The following is a 22,565-nucleotide window of genomic DNA, read 5'->3' as shown; positions in this document are numbered from 1 at the left end:
ATTTTTCATCTTTGTTCACTGCCCAAAGCACTCAAGAAAGAAGAGAGATGATCATATTATGAAAATGTACAGAGTGGCGTCTCCTTTTGAAATCCCAAGTGGGATGAGTTTGGCACAGGAAGTAAACTTGGGAGAGTGTCATTACTCCCCCCCTTCTTCAGAAGAACGGCCCTACAGTATCAGACCAAAGGTCCATCCAGCCCAGTATCCCATCTTCTGACAGTGGCCAGTGCCAGGTGCCCCAGAGGGAATGAACAGAACAGGTAATCATCAAGTGATCCATCCCCTGCGGTTCATTCCCAGCTTCTGGCAAACAGAGGCGAGGGACACCATCCCTGCCCATCCTGGCTAATAGCCATTGACGGACCTATCCTCCGTGAATTTATCGAGTTCTTTTTGGAACCTAGTTATGGTCTTGGCTTTCACAACATCCTCTGGCAAGGAGCTCCACAGGTTGACTGTGTGTTGTGTGAAGAAATACTTCCTTTTATTTGTTTTAAACCTGCTGCCTATTAATTTCATTTGGTGACCCCTAGTTCTTGTGTTATGAGAAGTAGTAAATCAACACTTCCTTATCTACTTTCTCTACACAAGTCATGATTTTTTAGACCTCAATCATATCTCCCCTTACCAGTCTCTTTTCCAAGCTGAAAAGTCCCAGTCTTATTAATCTCTCCTCATACGGAAGCCGTTCCATATCCCTAATCATTTTTGTTGTCCTTTTCTGAACCTTTTCCAATTCCAATAAATATATCTTTTTTGAGATGAGGCGACCACATCTGCACACAGTATTCAAGATGTGGGCGTACCATGGATTTATATAGAAGCAACATGATATTTTCGGTCCTATTATCTATCCCTGTCTTAATTATTCCCAGCATTCTGTTCGCTTTTTTGGCTGCCGCTGCACATTGAGTGGATATTTTCAGAGAATTATCCACAATGACTCCAAGATCTCTTTGAGAGGTAACAGCTAATTTCGACCCCATCGTTTTCTATGTATAGTTCATGTATGGCTCCTCAATTGAACCCCTGGATATCAGTGCTTCCTTGGTATTATGCTGAGACAATTTGTAGGAGTTTAGCAAGTCCCTTTTTTTAATATTTGGTATAGTTTAGTTTTCTTTTAGTTGTGCTCCACTCTCCAGTAATAAGCTCTGAATTTACTCTAGCAAGTTCTTCATTTTTGTGATCTGGAGCACATTCCAAGAAACCAAGCTTATTTACAGTTGTAAAAAAAAAAACAAAAAAACCTTTTTCCTCCCCCACAGCAGTGCTGCTTGGAAGTGGTGTTTGGAATTTGAGACTCCACTTCATACCACATTCAAAAATTTATGACAGTCTTAAAAAAAAAAAATCTTGAAGGGAGAGGAAGGAACAGAAAAAGAAGATGGTCACAGTTAAGCCAAGACTACTAGAGACTTTAATAATACAGTGTCCTAAGCTATTTCTGCTTCTCTCACACCAAAACAATTTGCATGCTTTATTATTGATTACTGGAGACTACATTTTCTGAGAGGCAAGATGCACTTTCATACCTAATAATGTCAAACTTGGAAGCCCACTGAGTTTCTCATTTCTTATCACTCGAAGAAATCTTGGCTTCAGAGAAGCACTCTGCAGTGCTAACTTGTCAAGCTATATTTGATATACTTGGAAAACTCAGCAGATGCTAGTACAAAAATAAGTACACAGCCAACACATTTGAAAGCTATCAACAGGGGCATTTGGGGAAAATACATGGGCAATGCTTAGAACTCAAATACACTGCATGGCAGAATGGAAAAAACAATATTTAACCAAAAAAGTGACAGTCCCTCCCAAGTAAAGAATTAGTGCACTCTCTCTGGAAGGGAGAGGAAAAGAGGGAGCATGAGAAGCTTCCACTTTTCCCTCAGAATGGAAGGGAGAAGAGGCAGGAAGCAGAGCAGTCCAGGAGTTTGGAAGCAGTGGAAGAGCATGAAAGCAGAGCAGAACAAGCTGGAACTGCCTCTGCTGCTATTCCCACAGCAGAGGAAAAGCAAGCAGAACAGAAGCAGCCACAGAAGAATGGAGTTGTATGAGGCCAAGGAGCACCAGCATGTCCAAGAGTGACCGCAGCCTCAGAACATCCCTCCAAAGAGGCAAGAAGCCCAATACTTCTTAAGTGGTTGAGGGTGGGAAGAGAGCCCAGAATTCATTAGTTTGGAGGGACCCAGGTTTAAATTTTGGGTGTAAAGGAAAAACCCAAAATGTACTAAATGAGCTATGTCTGGGACTAAGGTTTTGGAAAAGGTATATTTTTTGCAGGGGAGAATAAGATTAGTGAATGGTGCATAGAGGAGTGGCACTGTTGATTTACTGGTGCGGGAATGAGTATGTGGCAATAGGAATACCTTTGGTGGGGAAATGGCACAGGTAGTTTTCACTCTGGCTAGTAGGTTTAGTCTTCGGATACATCATCAAATATTTTTCGAGCCCTGTGTAACTCTTTTATTCAGAACATGGTATTTGGTTAACAGTGGTTTGGGAAGGATAATTATGTTTTGTAAATACCCACTATCTTCCCAATATTTCATTTCGGTTGAAGCAATTGGTGAGCAGCAATGGTTGTCCTGGATATAAGGGGGTTCTACCGCAGAGCTGTTAAAACTTGTTTTGTGGAGACTGCTGAATTATTTATTGTCCATAGGTTCGGGCAATATATCAGCCTCAACAGGTTAACTTCAAAGTGGTAATGGAAGGTTAGCACAAACAGTATGTGATCCTTATACAGCAACTCAATTTTTAGTTAACTAACTGTGATAGTCAGTATTATCAACTGAAGTAAAATGGTAGAGAGCATTTATCTGCCTTCTGTTTATTTAACCATTTGCACATGCAAATGTGTGCCTAAAGTTATTTGGCAATGTGATTCCTGCTGCTGTCACTGTCTTCAGAGCTCAAACCTCATTGCAGTAAATTGGTTCAGTTCACAACTTGCAGAGCTGTTTCAGACTAAGACAGCAATGCACCAGGTCATTTTTACACTTTGCAGAGTCCGAGCATCATGAAGGCCAGTTAAATACATCACACTAGCAAGGAGTTTGACAATCCTTTTCTACACCGGGGGTGCACATCTATACAGTATCCTTTGGCTCAGGTTTATGGGGTTCCCCAGCCGCCCCCACACCATTTCGTCTCCTACATTATTCAGCCAAACTGTCTCCTCCCCAAACTAACAGGAAGCAAAACCACATACCCAATGTTATCAGTGTCACCTCTAATCTTCTAACGTACTTGGATATCAAAATAACAAATTTCAAATTATCTCCTCTGGTCCTTTTGTATATATTCTATATTTTGCTTTTTGGAAAAAAAATTTCTGTACAAGATGGGAGTTTTCTCCCATCATATAAAATCCCTACAAACCAGGAAAGCAAGTTGCAAAGGGAGAGGATGCAAGATGTGTAACTATTTACACATTCCTGACCTAACCTCAAAAGTTGCTTTGAAAAAGCCACACCCCTACCTAAACTTACACACATTATCTGGGGGTTTGTCTACATAGCCCTACACTTCAGACTGCAGGAGTGCAAACTGCAGCACACACCCACTGTAACTGCCCCATGTTTATGTCAACTCCATTCACATGGGCAGTTACAGCACAGCACTTGGGTGTGGGTGTGGGGGGGGAACACTGCAATTCACATCCCTGTAGTCCAAACTGCAGCACGGTGCGGACATAGCCTAAGTGATGGAGTTCAGATTGAGAATGGCTTCAAACAGAGGGTGTGCCTCAGATGAATGAAACTAGAAAGATTCTTTTCTGTGGGAAGAATTTGGATTTCTTAGTAAGTTTTGTAACAGGCTGCTCGTGTCCTACTACGATAAACATCAGAACGCACTTTATTTCTAAGTTGGATTTCCTTGGCCTGTCTGTGTGTGTCTGAAAGACGACCATTGTGTTGTCCATGTAGTTTGTGTCTGCATAGTTTGGAAGAGGATTTTGCAGTGGAGCAAAATATTGTTTATTCAAGAAACCAAACAGTCTCATTTTAAGTAAGCAACTGGTAAGAAATCTTAAGATTTCCAACACAGTCCTTTTGTAATAAGTGTACAGGGTACTCTTATTTTTAAAGATATGTTGCTCCATTTACCTAAACCAGTTGTTTTGAATTATTAAAGAGCAATACGACTATTTTATTGTTAATTTATTTTGTGACTACAGAGCCACAGAAATGAGGGATTATAGGCGAGAGGGCCTAGCCTAATCGTAACCGGTCTTTGATAACATGCTACTGCTACATGTACATAGTTATCTACGCTGATGACTCAGATCTCCCTCTTCGCTCTCCTTCTGTCCAAACTAACATCTCTGCCCGCCTTCCTGACATGAATATAAGCTGATGCTTGGCATCCACAAAAGGGACGGAACAGAGCTTTTAACCGCTCTCACCTTCCTCAGTCCCTCCTCCCTCAGTCACTGTGGACATCATCCTCCTCCCTGTCACTCAGAACTGTAATCAATGTACAATCTTAGACTCTGCTCTCTCTAGTAAAAAAAACAGAGGGGCTAACGGCTGCAAAGTAGCCCAAGACATTAAGAGGGTCATGAAGAGGACTTCTGTCTGCAAAAAGACAGCAGATAGGATTGATACTGGCATGGAATAATCCCTCAGCAATTAGTGGGTCTGGTGTCCAGTAACCCACAGCTAAAGATTTTTTTTAAAAATATGGATCAACTTGACAATGTTCCATTAAATTATTCTTTAGAGAAAACATCAAATAACTTTTTACAGTTCACTTTGACTGACCCCTTAGCCATGCCTCTAGGTGTAAGAATTCCAAGTCACCTGGACTTTGGTATAAGGACTTTAGTGTCAGTCTGCAGGTGAGAGGGACAAATGATCCAGTTCATCATTTATTTAGATTGCACGCTGGTGAAGTGTTTATGCCCTGTATGGCAAGTTCATGTGAAAAGCTGAATTTATCCAACCTTCCCCCAGACTCCTCCCCTCGCCCAAAAAAAGATTTATAAGACAATCCCCTATGTATGATGAACATACCACAAGTTACCTTGAGAATGAGCTTATTGCTCTACATTGAGCAGTTTCCCTGACAGTCAAGCTAGCCTGATCCAGTTTCAGGAAAGGCAAGTGTGTCACTATTTACCCAAGGAATAAATGTTCACAGTGCAACATAATACATAAATTTTCCTACCAAATAACAAAGCAGATCTTTTTCTTCCTAGCAGAACCTGCAAATAGTCTGTTAGGTTATGTTGCACACCAATACAAGACAGCCTCTTATATCTATTATCCAGGATATCTGTGAATTACTTCTACAGTTCAATCCAATGTGGACCAGGAGCGAGGTGTCAAACTGCTTTTCTGGATGTGTGTATGCCATAAAAAAATTAAGAGTCAACATTGTTCTTGTATGAATTTAATGTTAGGTAATCTTGTTGATTAAAATACCAGCAATGAGGAAAAAACATCAGCTGATGCTTAGTGGATTTATTTGCTTGTGTTTCAACCACAAATGGGGATATCAGTCACACCACCCAAAAGTAAGAGAGCATCAGCAGAAGAGGCAAAGTATACGAGGGCAGGACAGAAAAGGAAATAGCATGGAAGGCAGCATTGATAATGCTTACCCAGGAACTTACTCTTAGATAAACAATCAAAGAAGATACATAAGATTGATTACAGGAATTCTGAAAATCATAATATTAATTACAAGTCATTCCATCATAGACTATGGAGTAACCATAATTTCAACTAAAAACTAAAAAGTGAAAAGGAGGTATCTACAGCAAAAAATATATATTTTAAACATCGCTATAACATGATTTTGAGGATTACTTCAAATTCACTTACCCTTGCATTAAATATGGGAACTGGTGACTTTGCACAGGATTGTTTTGTGCTTGTGGAAGGTTACGATGCCTCACTCCATCTGAGCTAGAGTTTATAGACGTAGATAAAGATTCTTGGCTTGTGGGTGACGGAGTTGTCGATCCAGAATGTTCTGAATTCTTAAAATAAAATAGTTTCCTTTAATATTTTCACCACACTTATGAGGGGCTCAGTATTTGCATTAAAGGCATGTTCTTAAGTGTGCTGTCTGAAGTCTCATTAATTATATATGGTGTATACACATGCAACAAGAAACTTTCTCCTTTTAAAAATAGGAGCCATCAGTAGGCCAGATTTTCAAAAAAAGCATGCAACTGCCCATCCAGGCACAGAAGTAGGAAGCCAGGTTTACAAAAATGCTCAGCATCCAGCAGCTCCCAAAGAAAAAAAAATTAAATGGGAGATGATGGGTAATGAGAGCTTTTTTTTGGTTGGCCTGGCTCATAATAAATCAGCACTTAACGATTCTAATCAAATGTTTAACAGTGAAAGGAGAAACTAGTGGACATCACTAACAGAAGTAGTTGTTGTCAGTGTCTCTCATTGTTTAAAAACAATTGCACAACCCAATTTTGCAGGTCATGCCTGTCCTTTAAGTGCCCCCTGCTGGCTGAGCAGGGCACTGTAGGAGTTCTCTGCCTCAATTTCCTTCCTGCAGACACCTCACTAACTCCACACAAAGACACCAGTCAGTTCTGGCATGGGTGGCAGGTATAACAGGCCAGTGGAGCACTGATGCTGATGCCCAGCTGCAGATTTGGTGGGGGAAGTTTTTGCTTTATTATGCCCCATGCAGGTTCCAGGGCAGCTGAGAAAGCAGTATCTGCTATTCAACTTCCTGGGTTCATCAGTAATCTCCCTGGACTCCAGAGAGACTGCTGATGAACCCAGGAAGCTGAGTAGCACATACTGCCTCCTCAGCCACCCCGAAATCTGAATGGGGCATATCTAAAGCTCAGGTTCTTCTTCAGGAAGAGATGCTGCAGCTTTTCCCGAGCAGCTTGGGGTCTGGGGAAGGGGAGGGGAGGCGTGGCGGGCCCAGGACTCCTCCAGGCAAGTGGGGGGCTGGCTCCTCCAGCCGAGGGGGGGAGGGGTGCGCTCAGGCCTCCGGCCAGCCCAGAACTTCTCCAGCGGGGGGGGGGGGGGGGGGGAGATATTCGGGGCTCCTCTGGGTGGGGGGGGAGGGAGGCAGGCTTGATGCTCCTGTTGGGGGAGCGGGGGAGACATGGGTGGAAGGGGTGGAGCCGGGGGCTAGCTTCCCCCAAGGGGGGGCTCTACCTGCTGACCATGAGTTCTAGTAATGTGGATTAGCCCTCTGGCAAAGTCACAAACAAGTGTAAACCCTTCTGGGGTATCAAAAGTCCAACTGAAGAGAGCCAACGAAGAAGAAGATTCTTCTACCATTTGGGGGCTTCTCTTCAGCCTGCTCCCTGGGCTCTAGTTCCTAGCCCCTTCCAGGGCTATTTCTGAAAGACCTTCTGGCTCTAGGATAGAGCAGTTGGCCCCCAAGTTCCCTGGAGTATGCAATCTTCCACAGATGCTAACTCAGAGCCTTCCACAGGAGCCTGCCTGCTCCCTGTGATTCTACACCAGAGTGATCTCTCTCCACCCTCTTATGAGGCCCAGCTGTCCATTAAGCTATCACCTGACCCCTTATTCCTGCCCTCTCAGGCTGGGAAGCAATTAATTAATTACGGCAGGCCAGCCAGTCACCCTGACACTTTCAGAAATGAAGATCAGAATGCAGGGTGGCAAGTTTTCTAGTATAACCAGCCTCCTGGACTAGAATTTGGCTAATACATACCTAATTATATTAGCTTTCATAAACTCCAACTCCTAATATTAGCTTTTAAAGTACAGTGTTTAATTATTAGAAAAACCCATCCAAACTAAACTAGCTCTGAAGAACAGAAATTAGAACAAGGTCAACGTGCCACAGATGTCAGTATGGAAACAAACATCTATACAACCCCATCTGTCCGCAACAAAAAGCATGCAAGAGATAGTTTTACCTACTAGAGTGACAACTGAAGAACGGAAGAAAGAAAGAATGATGGATAAAGTCCCTCTGCTTTCTGATGGATACTTTTTCTACTAGATTAGGAATCTGGCACTGTGTACTAACATGATTTAAAATAATTACTCTGCAGACAAGCATACAGGTAGTTTATAAAGCAAAGCAATAAGAGTGGAAGCCAATTATTTCAAAAACTATAATATAAACCTAGACTTTTTGAAAAGAAATATTTACAAAATCCCTCTGAAAAATTCATTGCACTCAAGTATTGCCCAGAAGTTGGCTTAAGGTATTCAGCTACATGAGGAAGTCCCAATCTGTACGCTGTCTAGTGCGGGTGTGTCAAAGAGGGGACAAACTTGGCCTTCCAGTGAGGTGAGAATAAAGCAGACAGCTGGTCACTGCCAAAGTGCTGTTTTTGCTTACTGACAGTCAATCAGCAGAACACAGGTGACATGTGCATATGTCCCAGCTAACCCTCAACAGCCTCCTGGAGAATAGTCACATTCCCACCTAAGGAGAGGAGGCAGGAGGCTCACCATAATGAAGGAAAAGACGACTCTTAGAACCATTTTTACCTGCTATTCTATCACAGCCAAATACAGTTAAGAAAACCCCCACTTTCAGGCTCCAGGGAAGGATTTTTTAAATATAAAATACATAGCAGTTTTGAAGTCACAAATTTAATCTTCTAATGAAGACTACAGAGATTTCAGCATTGTTACAGTTACCAGAACAGGGTTCATGTTTTTTTCTATTACAATTTTAATATTTGAAGCACTGCCTTTGAGTTTAACTGTACAAAACAGTTTACATAAGGTTGTTTTTACACAATATTTTGCACTTTCATTGTATTGCTACCAGGTTTTAAAAACTAATGGGAAGTGCTGACAAAAAAGACCATGATCAAATGAGAATCTCCACTCCATATCTCAAAAAACAACTCACTGAGCTGCTGCTGGATGTCGATGCTCCATGACACACAGAACTGGTGCTTGGTTTTGGAGAACTTGGGGGGGTCCGTGAAGTACATACTAGATGAACCATATGATATTCATCTTGCTAAAATTAAAGAAATTAAAGAGTTTAAACAACAGTATTTCGGAAGTTTCTAGGTTAAATGGGATTAAAAACCTACTTTCGAAGTAAACTCACAATTAATAGGGCAGCATGATGCAGAATCTACTAGCCATACACATCTAAAAAACTTAAGCCCACTATGACAGAGTTCCACGTTTTGGATAAAGTATTTTCTTACCAATTCACTGTATCACTATGCACAATAGCGTACGTTCTGGCATATAAATGTCTCTTGTCCCTGCCTCTAGAACTGCAGCATGGTACAATGGGTATGATACCAAACTCGGAAACAGGAGACAGCATTTTGTTTCTAGCTTTGCCACTAACTCATGGTGACAAGTCATTTACTGTTCTGTGCCTTAGTTTTCCCATCTGTAAAATAGAAAATATGCTCTTAAGTGGCTTTGAGATGTGTGAATGAGTGCTAAGTATAATTATTGCAGTCAAACAGCAAATACTCAGTACTTACGTAGTATTGTTCAAAGTGCTATACAAACCTTAGTTCTGACCTACATGAGGTACAGAAAGTATCTCCATTTTATTTGGGGAAACTGAGGAAAAGAGCTATAGTGACTTGCCCAAAACCATGAGTCACTGGCAGAGTCAGACTTGGAAATCAACAGTTCTTGATTTGAGTACAGAGTTGGATTCTCCAAGAACATGCTGTTTCTCAAACAGGGATGTGATAAAGACTGCTCAATTTGCAGGTATCTATTTTATTCCATATGAAAGAAACCACTAGAAATAAATAGCTTAAATGGATATGGCCATGGCTATTTCAGATGTGCTGACTAGATTCAAATTGCACTGTGGGGTTCTCTCAGTATTCACATACAATAGCCTGCCACAATTCTGAAGTCATGCTGCAGCGCACACCATGGCACAAATAAAATGTGCCATTATTATAATAGTTATCAGGATAAGTTTAGAAATATTTTATTTTTTAGACAAGGCTAAAGCTTAGAACGTTAACCCTAAATAGCCACATTTAATTCTTCAAAACAGCCAACAGAAAAGTTGCTTTTGCATCACATTCTCCATTACCACTTTTTTTTTTCCTTCCCAATCAAGCAAACATTACCACCCTGATGCTAAACCCCAACAAACACCACTCCTGCTCTAGAGAGACAAGGTTGGTGAGATAATATCTTTTTATTGGACCAACTTCTGTTGGTGAGGGAGACAAGCTTTCAACCTTACACAGAGATCTTTTTGACCTGAAGGAGAGCTCTGTGTAAGCTTGAAAGCTTGTCTCCCTCACCAACAGAAATTGGTCCAATAAAAAGATATTAACTCACCCACCTTGTCTCTCCAGTATCCTGGGCCTGACACAGCTACAACACCACTGCATACTCCCACTCTAGTCAGCTCCATTCCTAGCCCCAGGCGCCTCTCTTGCTTCTACTCCCTAGCAGGTAGGTTCCTTCCCCTGCTATTCAGATGTGTCACATTCAAAGAGCAGTGGAACTTGACCAACTTACAAAAATAATCTCCACATTGACTAATAAGATTCCTCCCATACAGGTGCAACTTACAGAATGCTTGACATTATAGCATGTTCTTTCAAGCTTAGTATCTGTGTGGCACTGACCAATGGCACTGCCATTACGTGTTATACTTATACACAATTGTACACAGGTTCTCAGTGTACATGCTCAAGAAGTTCCTAGATATCTCAACATGTGCGTAAGTACTATTTTGGACAACTGATGACACTCCATGTCAAGAGAGCAAAATGTCAGACAAAAATTTCTGTAGATATTCATCAAATCCTTAGCTGATATCAGAACAGATGGCTAGTCAGACAAAGTATTAGAGACCATGAGCTAAAGATTCGTTTCTTCAAAATCTAAAGCAATTGATGGCACAAAGATTTGGGGAAGAAGAATATGGTGAACAATAAAGAATATTTCACTAACCATCTATCACAGCTTTTATTTCCCTTCCTTCCCCTCCACCCCCTCGCATTACAATCTTTTCTTAATTAGACTGATAAAGATGCCCCCAACTCAGTTCTGGGGTCATACAGGGATACAAAATTCTTTAAGTAAAACAATTTGATATACAGTAGCTGAAGACAGTTATGAAAACCTTTGTAGAATCAGGTCCACAGGGTGAGCGGGGTTTATTTATATGGGCTCTTCCTCCAGTAGATAAGCATGGCTTGAATTTGTGTATCAGAGAAAACAGGATATATAAACTCATCTATGCTTATCCGTAATCCATAAGCCATGGAGCTACTGTAGATTTTCAGGGCACGGAAAGAACTGTATGTGTCTAAACTGATTCAGACCTTTAGTTGTTACTAGTCAGCAATCACAGAAAATAAGGTTTTTGCACAAAGAGTAGATGCTACAAATTTTATGAAATGAGAAAAAAATGGAATAGAAGATTTATTGCCAGTAAAAATAATTCCACATACAGTTTTCCACTGATCCTAGTCATAATCTACTTAAGTTTGGTGGTATTGGATCAGATACAAGTGATGTGTGCATTTCAAAATTACTTTAAATCAGGAGAGAAACAACACTATGAAGCTGTTGAGATTTAAATTATATTGATAGAAATTTTTTTCAAAAGGATATTTGTCAATAGATATTTCACCTTAAAGCTATGCTAATGATCATATCTCCAGTATTTCAGGATTCCGATCCATGCTACCCAAGCTGCCTCATGGTTTTCCATCTCATCTTCAAGTAATATGACATCACACTGATTGAAAGGTTTAATAGTTGAACACACATTATTTGACTATTCATTGACCAGTCTGTTTGTTTTGTTTTGTATTTTAAAAACCAGCTTCTAACTGACTGAATGGCTCTTCGGTTGCATTTTCATAGCGCTTCTTATCAGTAGATCAAGGAATTTTACAAATGGAGGTAAGCATTATTATCCCTGTCAGACAGAGAAATTTTTCTTCTGCATATCAGGCATATCCTTTTAAACTGCAAGGGTTGATAAATACATTGATTCAATACTTTAAAGAATTCCAGGAACAGAAGTTAGTTCATCCTCACTGATGTTCAGGTATTGCATATTAAATGGTTTGCAGGTTTTTATTACACAGTGTATTTCTTTATCCCAACAAAATAGCTTCAGGTGAAATCTTTACTGCTTTCTATGCATCCTAACCTCAGGAATGAGACTAAACTAAATGTATTACGGTTTCTACCACAGGCAAAATTCAGAGATTTTATTTAGAGTTCCTGGTACAAAATAATCTCTCCAGCACATCATTCTGCTCAGTGCACTAATCCTACACTATTCTCATTTGATCAAGTTCCTCCTGCCTGATGGTACTGAAACAGGCTATTCTCTCCAGACCAAGGACTACAAATTTTCTACGTTTAGATACTAAGGACTAAGACACACTATGTTTTTTCTCTTTGAGGCCTGAGTTCAAATTCAGTTTAGCCAGAGTAGCCTAAAATTAAACTAGTAAAACTAAATCAATCTTTAAGGTGAACCAGCAGAGAGAGAAAAAGGTGCACCAACCAATTTAGTACTATCAAGCCATCACATGCAAAACATAGCCAGCAGCAGTTAAAAATGTTTAAAAGTTAAAACCAGGATAGGAGTCAGGATACTATGCAGAAAGACTTGTTAAAAGGTGCAGATACACATTTCTACATATGAACAGCCATGTACTACTGTCAATTTAAACAAAGAACTCCCATTTTTGTCCAAGAGTTCTGCTGTGGATTGAGGGAAGCATATGACCCTATAAATATAATTGCTTTCAGATCAATACAAAACTCAGCATTGTGGTGAACGTATGCAGGATCCATGCTTCAAAATTGCTGCAATTAAACTTATGCCATCACGCAACAGCGAAGTTAGCACTTGGGCCAGCTGTCAAAAAACAATCATTCTATTCCTCATGCTACTAGCTAAGAATTAATGCAAAATATTCTACCCTCTCCCACCAAACCTCTCGCAGTCCTTCAAAAAGCTCTACTTCCCTGCAGAGGGACATGAACTTTCAAATTAATTTCCCTGAACACATTTAGACTACGTGTAATAAAATGCTCAATCTCAATATAAGAAAGAAAAGTTGAAAGTTAAACAATGCAAGTTTAGAGTCCTATTTCCCCAAACAATGGTTTTACTTAAAATATCATATGGTGTTGATGTAAAGCTTACTTTTCTGAGAATATCTTTCAGCTGCAGATGATCAGGAAGCAGTCTGCCAGAATACACCAGTCTCTGATCCTTTGTAGACTACAAGATGGGACAAAGAGAGGAATTTAGCTTTTTTTCCAGCTGTACAGATTTACAGCTGGAAACATTTGTAGATGAAAAAAAATCCCTTGCAAACTCCCACCACCTACTGTTAGTCTGCAAAACACATTTCAGTGGTTTTGTAATTTCAGCTGTTATGGAAAATTGCTGACAGTGCATAACAAAAGGTGGGGGGATCCAGGTGTGGGATGAGAGGGTTCTGTGTTGGGCAATCTGGGTGTGGGTGGCTCAGTGAGGGGATCTGGGTGTGAGGGAGATCTGGATGCACAGGGGCTTGGGTGAGGGGGGGTTTTCTACCTGCAATGGTAATGGTACTCTGCAGGAGGGTCCAGGTGAAAGTGGGTGGGGCTCAGCAGGGGGGTCCGGGTATGGGGAGCTCAGTGAAGGATCTGGTGCAGCTGGTTTGGGCTCAGTGGGGTGGGGATCCAGGTGCAGCTGGTTGGGGATCGGGGTGGCTCATTGGGGTGGTCCAGGTGCAGGGGGAGTGAGGCTCATCAGGGGGTTCTAAGTGCACAGGTGTGAGGCTCAGCAGGAGAGTCTGGATATGAGAGGATCTGGATGCACAGAGGTCAGGTGGATGGGGAGCAGCTCCCTCTATAGGGATCGCTCCCCCTGCAGCTGAGGAGCGATGGGTGCAGGAAGCACCGGGGTGGGTTGGTGGGGAGGTTTGCAGAGTTTCCTACAGCTGGGGGAGAAATCTGGGGGTGGGTCTGACACGGCCCCAGATGCCGTGCAGGGGAAGAGGGAGTCCCATCCTCCCCAGCCCAGCTGGGACTAGCAGCTGAGCCTGGCACAGGGTAGGAGCCACCAGCCAGGTCTTTCCCAGTCCTGTGCCCTTCCCCACAGTGATTTCTCTCTCTGCCGGCTGCCCTGGGCACCTGAAACATACTGCTGGGGATGGTAGCATGACTGCTCTTGTGCCTTCCCTTTGCTCCCCTGCAGAAAAATGACTTTCTGACTGGGAAACAAAGAAATCTGTGGGGGACAAATTCTGTGCATGTGCAGAATTTTCCCAGGAGTAGAAAATATATGTGGGAAACCAAGTTACACTACTACAGCACCCAATGTGATTTTTATTGGTCACCATTGGTATCAGGCACTTTATACAGAAAAAGACACCCTCTGGTCTTACCTTTGCTGGTAGGATCAAACTGTTTTAACTGAATTACTAAAATCATGCTATAGCCTTGGTGAAGTTCACAGTATGGTTCCATTTACAAGGGCAAAACGCAACTAGTTTTAAAAGTTTCAGGATACCACTACATCCCTGAACAGCTTTTCTAGTTTACATGGGCCCTGAAGCCTTATCTACAGTGGGGGTTTTTTTTTTTTTTTTTTTAAATTCCCCACCTTTGCTAACTTCACTTGAACAAGCACAAGCAACATTAAGAATCCTGGGGTAGAAAAGTTTATAACTGGCAAAGTTTTTCAGCACATCTAACTCAATATGGACCAAGCCTTGCTGACATGATGCTTGATATAAACCATCCCTCCCCATCGACTGAACCTGCTATCAGTGTAAACACTGCTTAAGATTCTGCATTTCTTTCCCCCTTCTCTTAATACGCAGCTAAGTATACAGTCTCATATACAGGACCAAAGATCCTGCTGAGATCCAGATTCTAATGCAAAATAATATTTTAAATCCTTTGAGACCATCTTTATATGTCACAATGCAGCAGAAGGCAATACACTTTTTTTGTTTGTTTGTTTGCAATTACCTTTTATAGTCTCCCCTGTAATTTAGCAAACTGTACTCCGGATACTACACTGGTACAATTTTTCTTCTGGAATAAGCCACATCACGACAAACATTTAGAAGAACACTGGGCAAAGAATTAGAAAATGTACTGTAGTGTACAGTCCTGCCCTATATTACCTTAAAAAAAAGTTTCCTTCCAACTCCAATTTCTGATGTACCACATTCAATACAGTCATACTAGAATGTCATAGCAGCATATCAAATATAAGCTGCCTCAAAAAAAGAAACCCATCGGTGACAGAGAAGAAAGGCAAAGTTTACTGTAGGGGCTATGGGTGGAGAACATTAGACATAAATGTACAAAACTAGTTATGTCCTAGTGCTACTTAGAAGTACAACCCAAACGTGGAAACTGTACTGAAAAACAATGACAAAACAAGTCCTAAGTGCCCTCTTCACATTGTAGAGTCCACTTTAGGTTACTAGCAGAAGACAGTAAGTTATATTGCCCAGTTGGTTATTGGCAAACATGAGCAACTTTTTCCTGTATTGTAGCACACTGACTACATTCTTTCCACATTTCACTGCTAAGACTAATTTCTTTTCAGAAAACATTCATAATTTGTTAGTTTTATTCTCCATGCTTACAGTGCCCTTGGCCCATCTTATTTAATTAACATTGTTTTAAATACAGCTGAAAGAAAGGTGTTTGTTGTATAAGAACTTCAGTGAACATAGCATCCTATTGTTACAAAACTTCGGCTTTCCACATCACAGAAACAAGTATCACAGGAACAGAGTTAACTACCACAGCAAAGATAGTACAAGAGACCATATTTTTGTACTTACAAGATTTAAAAGTTCTTTGGAAACAGACAAAAATCATGTCACAAGAAAAATACCACAGAGGATTTTTAAAGAACCCAGAGGGCTTACCTCATAAGATTATAATGCAACATTTAAAAAAAATAGTTTGTCCTAAGTATACAGTATATAGCTTGGGGGGTGAGGGGGCTGAAATCCCTTAAAATGGATAGCAAGCCAGTACAAGTTGCTTTCTATGTTTTTTTTTTTTTTCCTATGAGGTAGTCTCTCCTGCATGATCAAATACAGGTGCCCTGCTTTGGTAACTTTATATAAGAAGTTCTAATACATGAACATTTGTTTTACATCATCTAGTTATCAATTGCCTGCTCAAAAGCTATATAATTAACAAACAATAATTCTCTGACATAATCCTTAAACTGAGTAGATTCTTGAGACACACCTAGAATATTTCTGTCTAATAAAAATCCAATAAATCCCCATGCACAAACTTAAACACGTAACTGCACTTCTAATCAGCCTATGACAGTAAAAAACATTTACATCTTGAGAATGACATGAATATTTGCTAATCTGAAGTCTCTAGTTCAGTAATTCCTAGTGTGGTTTATTCCTTTCTAGTTTTGCTTCTCCAAAAGACATGCAAATATTTTTGCTGAGTTTATTTATACTAACAAAAAGTAATATCTGGAGCACTATTACAGAGCTCAATTTCTCAACACTACTGTCTACTTTATATAAGTAACATACGGCAAAACCATTTCTGCACTATATGGTCAGAGTTATTTATGGCTAAGAGTAGAGACAATTCTGAGGATAACGTCTATACAGAATTTGGTAATGGACTAAGTTTTCTAAAGGAAATTCCTCTGTTTCTCGTTGAGCATCTCTTTCGTGGGTGGTAGAAATTCATGTTTTTGACACACAACTATGGTTTTTCCCATCCCATTTTTCCACAGAAATTTAAATTAAAGTCCTTCAAGTGTGACTATTAAGAAAATATTGTCATCAACCTAATTTAAGCTTTGCCCCATATGCTCATAATTCATTTACTCCAAAAACAAGGTTACTTCACTCAAAAACTGCATTAACGTGAAGTTAAGGTTGTTAACATCCATTCCTAAATAAACACTAAAAAAAGAAGATGCCAAGTTTGGATTCTTTCATGAATAGAAATAACCTTTTTCATACACAAGATATCAGTACTCAAATACAAAAGAAGATAGATGCATGCACTGTGATGGTTTGAACCTAGGATCTACGATGCTAGAATAACCTTTTGAAAGCACAACTCAGTTTTTTTCAAAGTATTTACACCTATAAGTAAACTTATCTATTTGGGAAGTTGTAATTCAAGTGACTTGCCTATAAAAACTGCACTAGTTTAAATCTGTTTAAAATGTACACTCACAAATCAATTTAATCCTCACTTAAATCCATTTATCTTAATTCAGTGAATTAACAATGCAGTCTAGACTGATTTTAGCAACGGTTTAACTGGTTTAAGAGCACTTAAATTAGGAGTTTGCACTGATTTAACTGGGACCTTTTTATAATAATATAAATTAGTACAACTGTTCTAATACAGACAACACCTGAGTCTTCAAAATTCTGGGGTCCTTTGCATCATAAGTGGGTTACTGACAATCTCTTGCTCTTCGCTTCCCATTATGCTATCACATGAAAAAATACCCAAAAGTTAAAACATGAATTAGAAATGATATATTAAACTTATGACAAGAGGCAACACTCTTGATTGTGAATCAATGTTGGTTAGTCTCACATGTTACTTTTATTTTGTAATAATTTTATAAATAAAAATTCTTTCAATGGCTGGTAAACCTAAGCAGGGGGCAACACATTTATCATTTTTAATATGCCATAAATAAGTGTACGAATTAACTAGTGGTATAACAATGACCTACAAGGGTCATATAAAACATCTTGAAAAGTTTATAGTTAATTAGTAAGTGATGGCAATTGATTTCTCCTTTCCATCACTAACTGAAATTTAGAGAGGAAAATGTTATGCCGAAAAGCAGCACTTGTGAAATGGTGCATTATTACAAATATTAAATTATTTTATTTCTAAATCTTGTTTTTCAAACTTCTACAGTCACTGAAGTCCAAGAAAACAGTATCAAGCATTTTTATTTCACAAAGTTTTAGTAGTGCAAAAATTTAAATTGAACTTGGAAAAAAAAATTAATTTCCAGAACTCATTAGTAAATTAAACCTTTCCAAGCCTACATATAGCTATGATAAGTTTGAACAGTTTTACCCAACTTTTATTAGGGGGGTGGAGAAGAGAAACAGCCTCTAAAACCCGAATACTTTCCATGATGTTTTATAGGACACCACAGATTTTTTTTTTTTAAAAGTCTCCTTTAATCTGTGACCATCAATCACAACCAAAAACATATGCAGTAAATCCCACTCTAACTGACACTTGAACTTGCTGAATTAGTTAACAGTAACTGTATATAAAGGTACAATGAAATTCTCAACACAAAAAAGCAAAACTGATTAAATTAGCATTCTCCCCATCCTCTTCAACCCAGCAGGGAAACATATTTAATAGGTCAGGTAAAATTTAGGCCTGGTCTACACCTAAAACTTAAGTTGACCTAGATATGCCACTCATGAGAGTAAAAAAAATCATCAAAGCCCTGAGATGTAGCTAAACCAACCTAAGCCCTGGTGTAAACACTGCTAGGTTGACAGAATTCTTTGATTAACCTAGCTGCTGCATCTCGAGGCGGTGAACTTACTACAGAAACAGAAAAAGCCCTTTCATCCCTGTGCTAAGGCCGGGTCTACACTTAAAAATTAGGTTGACCTAGCTATGTCCTCCAGGGCTGTGAAAAATTTCACACCTTGAGCACCATCGTCAGGTCAGCCTAACCTCTGGTGGTGCAGATGTGGTTAGATCAATGGAAGGATTCTTCCATCAACCTAGCTATACCATCTCTCTAAGAGGTGGATTATCTACATAACAGAAAAACCTCTTCTGTGGCTGGAGGAAGTGTCTACATTTAGGGCAGGTTTACACTACGGTGATGGACGCTCTGAGATTGAGCCACCGGTGGTTGATTTAGCAGGTCTAGTAAAGACCCGCCAAATCGACTGCAGATCGCTCTCCAGTCGACCCCTGTACTCTACCCCGGAGGAGAAGAGTAAGGTAAATTGACAGCTTTTCCCCTGTTGACCCCCCACGGTGTAGACCCCGCAGTAACTCGACCTAAGGTACATTGACTCCAGCTACGTTATTCACATACAATGCTACAATGACATAGCTGCAGCTATAGAGTAGACATAGCTTAAGTCTCCTGGTAACCAGAAACCATTGAGAAGGAATTTATTACTCAACTAGAATAAATGTTTTTCACTAATTTGCTCAGTCCCCTAAAAAAGTAATGATGCAATGCATATACATTCTCTTATGCATTAGAGTTGTTTCCTAAAGACTAATTCAAGTCTCTGCCTATGTGAGATCTGGGGAAGATTTGTTGAACTGGTGCGTGAATACACATTTTAGGAAAGTGTTTTCTATTGATGAAAAAGTTGTAACCAATCAAAGGTATTTTTTCATTTCCTTTAAAATGGACATGCTCCTTTCATACATTTTATCTATTAATTATACTTTCACAAGTTTTGCCCTCAGGGTATTTACTACTCCAACAGATATAAGTGTAGCTTTATCAGTTACAATATAATCATGTTGTAAGCTAGATAAAAAATGATCTGCACATGCCTGACAAAGCATACACAACAGTTCTATTTTCCTTCCAACTTTAATTCCTTCTCAAAAAATTTAGACCCTCTTTTCAAACATGAAACTACAACAATTTTACCACTAAAGCAAAATCCTACAATTGCACTTTTTAAAGGAGACTGATAAAGCAGCTGACCATTTTATTACACTAGCTCTATGCTAGCCATTTGCAATACACACATCCTTTGTTCTATTCTTTCCCCAGTATTACAGTAGCACCCAGATGCTCCAATCAGGCCTAGGGCCCCATTGTGCTGGTGCTATACAAAGATGAAATAAAACTGTTCATGCCTCAGAGAATTTAATCTATATAAGTTTCATATATTCACAGAGTTTAAGGCCAGAAGGGACCATCAGATCATCTAGTCTGATCTTGTGTATATATAACAGGCCCTTAAATTTCACCCAGTACTGAATCCTTTAACCTGTTTTCTACAGCATCCAGTCTTGATCTGAAATCATTAAGACATGGAGAATCCAAAACTTCCGTTTGTATTTTTTTCACTCATTTAATCATCCTCACTTAAAAAATATGTATGCCTTATTTCTAATTTGAATTTATCTGGTTCTTCTTATGCTTTTCTCTGCTAGATAAAAAGAGCCCTTCAGTATCCTGTACTTCCCCCCCCAGGAAAATACTTATACAGTGTAATCAATTCACATCTCAATGTGCCTAAGAACCAAATACACGACTTCCTGCACATTTTAAATGGAAACTGAATAGCAAACAAGAATCATTCTGGATGTATTAAGAATGCACTTAATGTATTTGAACCACCAATTTTTGTTTTTTCCTTAGCCTTATAGGCGCTACAGTTCTTTCATTGCGCAAATTTGGAATCTAACAACATTCCAAGTTCTTTCAATCTACAAGTCACAAAATTTCTTCAGAAGACAGCAATAAATAATTCTTAGTTATAATACTTTCCATTTTTACTATCAGGACAACCATCATCCACTTTTGCCCAACAGTATTTGCAAGAACTGAGAACACAGCAATGGTCTTCAGTGTTCAGAAGAGCTGATTTCTAAACCAAGATTGGAGGAAAGGGGAGAGAAGTTTTACGCTCTTTTTAAGCTTTGTCTTCACATTGTTTAAGCATTCCTGCAGCCCATCCCTTCCATAAATATACTATATCTTATGTGAAACTTAGCAGTACCCTCCCCCCTCAAAAAAAATCCACCTCAGAGGCCTTCCGTTTACAGAAGTTTAGCCAAAAACATATACTGCTCTAGTTAGCCTAGAGATCTAACTAACTAAATGCACTGTGCTCTGCTTAGACCATGAAAAAGGAGGAAGATACTGAATATGCTTCCCGTTTCCCCAAAACATAAAAACAACTGCAAACATTACTTGGCTTGCCAATTCTTCAGGGCAGGGACTTTTTGTATGTGTGCCATACCAAGGACGATGGGGCCCTGATCACGGCCCCTAGAAGTTGCTGCAATACAAAACCCATAGGACCGGGGCAGGCAGCGTGGCCCTGGGCGAGCAGTCTGCTGCGAGGCAAGGCAGCGACTTACCGGCTTACTGGGGTAGACTTTGGAGAGGTGAGTTTTCAGTTTGCCCACGGTCCAGTCCAGGAAGCAGCTGATGGTCTGGTCGGTGTATTTCTGGTTGGGCGCTTTGATGATGAGGGTCACCGGGTGACCCACCAGGCTTTGGTCCATGCTGCTCGCACGGGCTCGCTCTCTCTCCCCGCGGGGCGAAGCCGCTGAAGCTCGACGGCCGGGGCCGGAGGATCAGTGTCCGGGGGCGAGTTTCACAAGGAGGCTTCGGCCGCCCATCCCCGCGGTCTCGGTGGGAGCCGCCCCGGCAGTACAGGGAGGCGGGAAGTAGACGGGACCCCGACGAGCCACGCCAGGGCGGTGTCCGCCTGCGGAGGGGGAAAGAGGGGGCGAGTTAGGGGCGTCACACACCGACCCCCCTCCCCCACGCAACAAGGGCCGCGACCTTCCCCCCCCCCCGGGGGCCGGTAACCGGAACAGAGCGGGGAGCCCAGTGACTGGGAGCCCAACCCTTGGGCGAGGCCTGGTCACACTCAACGACCCCCGGGGCGAGGCCTGCACCCCACCAGCAGCGGCGGCGGCGGCAGAAGGGCCCTGACTCGCCCGTACCGAGCCCGGCGGCGGCTCGGCTCGTCCCGGAGCTGTTCCGCTGGCGTAAAATGGAGACCGGAAGTGGTTCGCCTCCCTTCGCCTGCGGCGCCCCGTGCGCGGCGCCAGGGGGCGCTGGGGGGGTGGCGGCGAACGGAGCATGCGCACTCCCCCCGCGCGGAGGGACCGCGGCAGTCCTCCAGGCCTGCTCTTGGCCAAGCCGCGGCCGCACCAGCCCTGTTGGAGCCAGGGAAACCCGGTCACTGCGTCTTGGCGCCAAGGAGACGGGCGCCCCCTGCTGCTGGGTGGCAGCAGGGCCTCAGAGGGGCTGTTCACACAGGCTGTATCCAAGGCCTCTGAGAACTGAGAACGAGCAGCGGGGCACCTTCGCTGGAGCTTTCTGAAGTGGTATCTGCTCTGGGACGGGGATGAGGGAAAAGCCCCCGCTCGCTCCAGCCCCCAGAGCTCCGTGGCTTCTGCAATAAGTGTTTGGCCTTTGGCTAGTGCTCCGCGCCGGGGGGCGGCTAGGTACTATCATACAAACAACAGCAAAGACGTCAAATACAACGGACTGTGTGTCAGGGGAGCAAACTGCAGCTCTGTGTGCTCCAGAGACATTTGCACCAGCAAAGTTGTGTCCACCTAATTATTATGCCAATGCAAATTTCTCTAAGGCACAGTGGGCTGGGTGTGCTAATATGACCAATGTATCAAGTGAAAGTTTACCAGGGTCCCTATTACACTAGTTGAAACCTTGCTTTGCATCCTTGTGACTACCTTGATGTAGTTATACCGTTGCACATTTTGCTCATGTATACAGGGTTTGTGACACGATGCGAGTGGTCAGCAAACCTCATTGTCAGTATGCCATTGAACAAAATAACTTCAAGAATAGACTATATGAGGGGTTCTCAAACTTCCTTGCACCACAATCCCCTTTTGACAACA

General features: G+C 41.3%; 1 protein-coding gene across 2 annotated transcripts in view; it reads right to left on the bottom strand.

Annotated features, from left to right (window-relative positions):
• The window catches only part of HERPUD2 (HERPUD family member 2), a 28,519-nt gene extending 6,785 nt beyond the window's left edge, over positions 1–21,734 (bottom strand). The window contains exons 1-5 of one of the 2 annotated variants that reach the window (XM_074945349.1): positions 21,639–21,734; positions 21,045–21,397; positions 13,120–13,197; positions 8,845–8,958; positions 5,841–5,998 (exon numbers count right to left, since the gene is read on the bottom strand). In XM_074945349.1, coding sequence (XP_074801450.1) covers positions 5,841–5,998; positions 8,845–8,958; positions 13,120–13,197; positions 21,045–21,191 — 497 coding nt within the window. In that variant the 5' untranslated portion in view covers positions 21,192–21,397; positions 21,639–21,734. The remainder of the gene's footprint in view (positions 1–5,840; positions 5,999–8,844; positions 8,959–13,119; positions 13,198–21,044; positions 21,398–21,638) is intronic. The other variant, XM_074945350.1, reaches the window with a different exon arrangement.
• Between the last annotated feature and the right edge of the window lie 831 nt (positions 21,735–22,565).

The sequence above is a fragment of the Natator depressus genome, chromosome 2 (assembly GCF_965152275.1).
Source record: "Natator depressus isolate rNatDep1 chromosome 2, rNatDep2.hap1, whole genome shotgun sequence".
In the NCBI taxonomy this organism is placed as follows: domain Eukaryota; kingdom Metazoa; phylum Chordata; order Testudines; family Cheloniidae; genus Natator; species Natator depressus.
Note: the sequence above shows the minus strand (reverse complement) of the source record. Positions and strands in the feature narration are given on the sequence as shown.